The sequence below is a fragment of the Nicotiana tomentosiformis genome, chromosome 4, assembly GCF_000390325.3.
Source record: "Nicotiana tomentosiformis chromosome 4, ASM39032v3, whole genome shotgun sequence".
Taxonomy (NCBI): Eukaryota; Viridiplantae; Streptophyta; class Magnoliopsida; order Solanales; family Solanaceae; genus Nicotiana; species Nicotiana tomentosiformis.
The window spans coordinates 123,914,221-123,919,153 of record NC_090815.1 but is presented as its reverse complement, the minus strand read 5'-3'; the positions used below and the strand labels follow the sequence as shown (position 1 = coordinate 123,919,153).

General features: G+C 35.5%; 1 protein-coding gene across 2 annotated transcripts; it reads right to left on the bottom strand.

Annotated features, from left to right (window-relative positions):
* Positions 1-321: 321 nt before the first annotated feature.
* LOC104089658 (ent-kaurene oxidase) lies at positions 322-4,529 on the bottom strand. 2 transcript variants are annotated; one of them, XM_009594601.3, is made up of 9 exons: positions 4,294-4,529; positions 3,983-4,193; positions 3,183-3,343; positions 1,963-2,124; positions 1,710-1,850; positions 1,359-1,613; positions 1,106-1,267; positions 828-1,022; positions 322-742 (listed from the first exon to the last, which is right to left on the bottom strand). In XM_009594601.3, exons 2-9 carry the CDS (start codon positions 4,137-4,139, stop codon positions 431-433), a joined length of 1,545 nt encoding a protein of 514 aa, XP_009592896.1. In that variant the 5' UTR covers positions 4,140-4,193; positions 4,294-4,529; the 3' UTR covers positions 322-430. The 2 variants fall into 2 exon arrangements, with proteins under 2 accessions (XP_009592896.1, XP_033510318.1); XM_033654427.2 differs by lacking the exon at positions 4,294-4,529 and having other exon boundaries at positions 3,983-4,197.
* Between the last annotated feature and the right edge of the window lie 404 nt (positions 4,530-4,933).

Here is a 4,933-nt window from a genome sequence, read left to right as displayed (position 1 = left end):
AGAAAGAAAGTGAATTCATACTAAATACTAAGCGTGCCTCTATCCTTCTCCACTTAAATACTAAGCATTTATATGTTGCGGTCTTACCACTAGCTCAAAACCTTATAACCGTTAAAGTTTAACAGGATTTCTTATGGGAACCGTTAGTTTTATGGTTTAAGATCAGAAGTGACTATTTTTGGCTTAAGGACTAGTTATGTTTAGCAGTATATATTAAGGACCAAAATAGTTAGGATCATTTTGATCATTTTCTATCCATAAGACTCACCTCTGCAACTCTAATATTATTATCATAGTGGATTTAATTGGAATAAGCTGGAATTAGAGAAGTTAAAGCAAGCGGTCTGCATTGATAAGTAACTGATAACAAGATCTATCAAACACAAACTAGCTCCTTATTACAGAGTTGACAGTTGAAAATCTTAAGGCATCATTTTCTTGGCTTGATATGAGCTTGCATTGGATGAAGTTTATGAGTAGTAAGACCCATTGTTGCAACATTTTCTTCTTCTCCATCTTTAAGGCTCCATTCAAACTCTTGTATCAATCTAGCAATAGTTGTGCAAGTAATTGTCATTGCTTGAAGAGCACCAGCACATACCCTTTTTCCACCTCCAAACGCCATCGTCTTCTGTAATTCCACTGGATCATACTTTCCATCAAGAAATCTCTCAGGCTTCCATTCTTCAGGACTCTCCCACACTTTCTTGTCCCTATTGCAACCGTATATATTTATAGCGATCTGTATATACAATGTATACATACAAGTAATTTATATTAGCTGATAAGAAAGCAAACTTAGAAAAATGTGGTAAAAGGCTAATTACCTCAGCTCCTTTAGGAATATGGTACCCTCCAAGCTGTGTGTCTTCGTGGACGTATCTTAGAGGAACTATAGGTACGGGACTATGCTTTCTCAAGGTTTCGTGAAAAACAGCACATAGGTATGGAAGTTGGCAAAGTTTCTCTTCTGTGATCTTGTTAGATCCACAAACATTTTGTATTTCCAAAAAGAGTTGTTCCTATGTGATTAGCTGTCATGAGATACAACTAACTCTGAAGAAAAACCAGGCCGAGTTTAAAAAATGCAAGATTATGATACTACCTGCCGTTTGGGATCTTTGGCCAATTCATACATGGCCCATTCTGTGCTCACCACTGTGGTGTCTGATGTTTCAATAATTGCCTCCCAAAGCAACATTAGGATTTGCTTCTCTGTTAATGTATTGGCTTCAGACGACAAGTAGTCAATATAACTGTTCAGTTTCTGTATATATTGAGTTAGAAAATTAGCCAAGAACCAAAACATAATTACTGGAGTGGTATATTTATATGCTTAAAGGGAAGAGCAAGATTACCTCTCCTGAATTAATACGTTTTCGTTGCTCCATAATTAGGGCCTTCATCACGGCTTCCCTGCGCAGGTGTTTTCGCTGAATTCTGTTCTCAAAGCTTTTATTAGGAACCCATTTTAGATAGGGGAAGAAATCTCTCCAGTCCACATCAATTGCACCCTCCATTATATCAAGTACTAAGGTCTTCAGTACGTCCTCTCTTGGCAATGTGGCATCGAGTCCCTCCACATAAATAGACTCGATATCCTTGCCCAAAGCCTGCAAATAAAGTTAACTCCCTTCAAGTAATTGAGCAGTTTCAAAAAAGTGCCAAAACCACAACACACTGGTGAAACTGAATTCTGAAAAACTGACTTGTTTCAGTGCCAAGCCAAAAAGTTCTGACTGGAATATCTTCCTGAGATTTACTGCTTCATTAGGATACTTCCTAACCAAATCATGCAGTTGCTTAGATACATTTTCTATCAAAGTGTCCCTGTGGATACGGTGGCGTTTCTGCATATTAAGCAGAATTTCCCGTTAGAAATCTAGTCTATGGATCAAAAGAAGAGAACCAAATTATAATGTAAAATAATGAAATGTGGAGGCCAATTTCTAAATGACAAACCTGAGCATTTGGTCCTAGAACACTGGTCAGTACGTGGCGCTTCACTGTCTTGTGAAACTCATCATAATCACTTATTGCGACTATACTCTTGTCACAAGTAAGGATTTTTAATGCATTTGTTAACTTTCTTGTTGAGATGGCTGAATATCTAGTCACCATAGCCTAAAATGATGAACAAGCACAATAACAAAATTTCAACAAAAAAAAGAAAAGAAGTGTTGTATCATGAGTACAGATATGATAAGCCACACAAATGACACAAGAATGACTTAAAAACAAGCATCAAGCATGGCTCTATGTATTGGTTTTTACCACAACATATTGATGATATCGCCACTGAACTGTTGATATTACCTGTATACTATTCTAAGTATCAGCTACTTTGGTGTTGATGCTTCTTCTACATGATAAATGACTACAATACAGTGAACATTGTAATACTCTGTGCTTTATCTCAAGCTCCTCTGGCAAGGAAACTAGTGCTAAATACTTACTTTAAGCTCTCTGCAATGATGTGCAATTAGTTGTCTAACCTCAACATCAGTTTAGAAGGATCTTCCTATTCTTTGTATTTTTTCTGATATTATCAGAAATTTATAAAGCCTCAACCATCTGTATAGTGAAAATGGAATATTTGCTGATACATCATCAATATATACCACGACTGAGGTGGTACATGACACTCTTTTGTTATATTTAGTACAGTGACTTAGAACCACAACACAAGAAGGTTTTCCATTAGAACAGTCGAGGCCTTTCCAGAGACCAATCAACATATAATCCAGGGATATATATAAACCAAATATGCAAGTAGCAGTTGTCTAAACCACCAACTACTCCACCTTCATAGTATGGCCTAGTCTTTACAAAGAGGAACTAGGGAATGAATTCCCTTTCGCAACTATCTAGAGGTTGTGGACGCTTACTTTACGTTAGATCCTATAGGTAAGCGGATTCTAAGATCCTAATTCAGTGAGACTGCATTGAAGCTTTTCTAACTCTAACTACTTGTTAGAAAAGAAGCATGTCCAATTCCTACTGAATTATGCGGTTTGAAGGACCAAGTTTATCCGTCTATGTTTCTCCGTCAGCCACTCTAATCTTTCTGCTTAACATTTTAACTAATTTATACTACTTGTATATTAATAAGTTAGGGTTCAAACTGCATTTATTTTTGGATTAATACAGAAAAGAGATTTGAGAGTGGCTATTTCGATTACCTCCTTGGCAAGCTCATTAGTATTGAGGACAACAATTGTATTGGCGCCGGTTTTGATGGAATAGATTGGTCCATAGGTTTCAGCCCAATTTGTAAACGTCTTGTGGGGTTTTTTCTCAGTAAGCTGCAGTAAATTCCCAATCACTGGTAATCCTGGAACCTCTGCACCAAATTCACACATACTTCTCATCAGTATTTACCTATCTACATGCTATATATGTTTCAGCAAACTCTGTTGTACATATTGGATCATTTAACTTCAATCCACATAATCAGAGGCAGATGCGGCCTTTGTACAATGGATTCAACTGATTCTAGAATTTTCGACACGGAACATATATGTAAAACACCACTAAAATTTCAACAAATATCAATATGAACCCATAATTTTAAAAGTACAATAAGTTAGTCTAAGAACCTTAAAGATTGAAGGTAATAAGCTCCCGTTTGGTCATAGATTTTGGCAACTTTTTTCAAAAAAAAAATTGAAAACATTATTTATTCATGGAATATGATAAGTTTTTCAAGAAAAAATTGAAAACATTATTTGTCTGGTTTATGGCAGTTTTTTGGTGAAATTTTTTCTTACTTTCACAAAACTTCAAATTTTTTTCAAATAAAATGCATGTTCAAACACAATTTCTAACTTCCAAAAATTATTTTTCAACACAACTTCAAAAACTCTTTTTTTCAAGTTTCAACCAAATCTATGTCTAGCTAAGTTTAAATCTTGGATTCGCATCTGTAAATAATAGAATGACATGAAATTGATCATATAAGATTCAAAAGAAATGGAAGTACCTGGCAAAGGTGGGAGAAAATTAGAAGATTTCCTCTTTTGATCATTAACATACTCTTTAAGGAACCATAGTGAAATCCCACCAAGAGCAACTGCTGGACCACCTATTGTAAGAGCAGTTCCTAACGGTACTGTTTGAAGATTCAAAATTGCATCCATTTACTCCACTTCTGTTCTCAATAGCAGGAGAAATGAAAATCTACAAGCTGAAAACTGAAAGTATAAAGAGAATAGTAAGAAGAAGCAGAGTAAAGTTGGTGAGTATGGCTATGCATGGAATAACAAGTGTTAATATAAACAAAAAAGTTCTTACCTTTTGGAACTTGATACCCCCAGAAACTGATGAACAAGAAGACAGAGAGAAGGGTCTTTGTCGTATACTTAACTTGAGTTATGGATCGAATATACCCAATCTTATTAATTATCATAAAAGTTGCAATATTTGGAGGTTTCTTTACAGGTATAGCAATCAAATAAAGGAAAAAACAGAGACCATCTTGGACGATCATTGTTGTTGGTGGAGGGTGTTTGGACTGGCTAGACATGTTCTGTCCCATTGGGGTGTGTGCGCGCGCGCATATAATAGATATGTATGTTCGCCTTTATCTAAAAAAGGTAAATTGGATAAGAATTGATAATTAGTAGATGTAATATGACTAATTAATGTTATACAAGGAAGTAAACAACTTAAACAGTTATTCAGTGTTAATTAATGACTTAATGCGACTCCAAAACTTACATATTGAGTATTGATCACTCTGTGTGATTTTATGTAACTTGATATGGCCTCACTTATGGTATATTCCAATATAAGGTTTTGAGAGAATTGGAGAAAATAAGATTTGACACGATTCAAATCCGTTTCTAATGTTGCAAAAATAACAAAGAAAAAGTGTATACGCGTAAAATCGAGCTTGCTTAGCTCGATTGAGCATCTGAAACGGTAGGCCAGG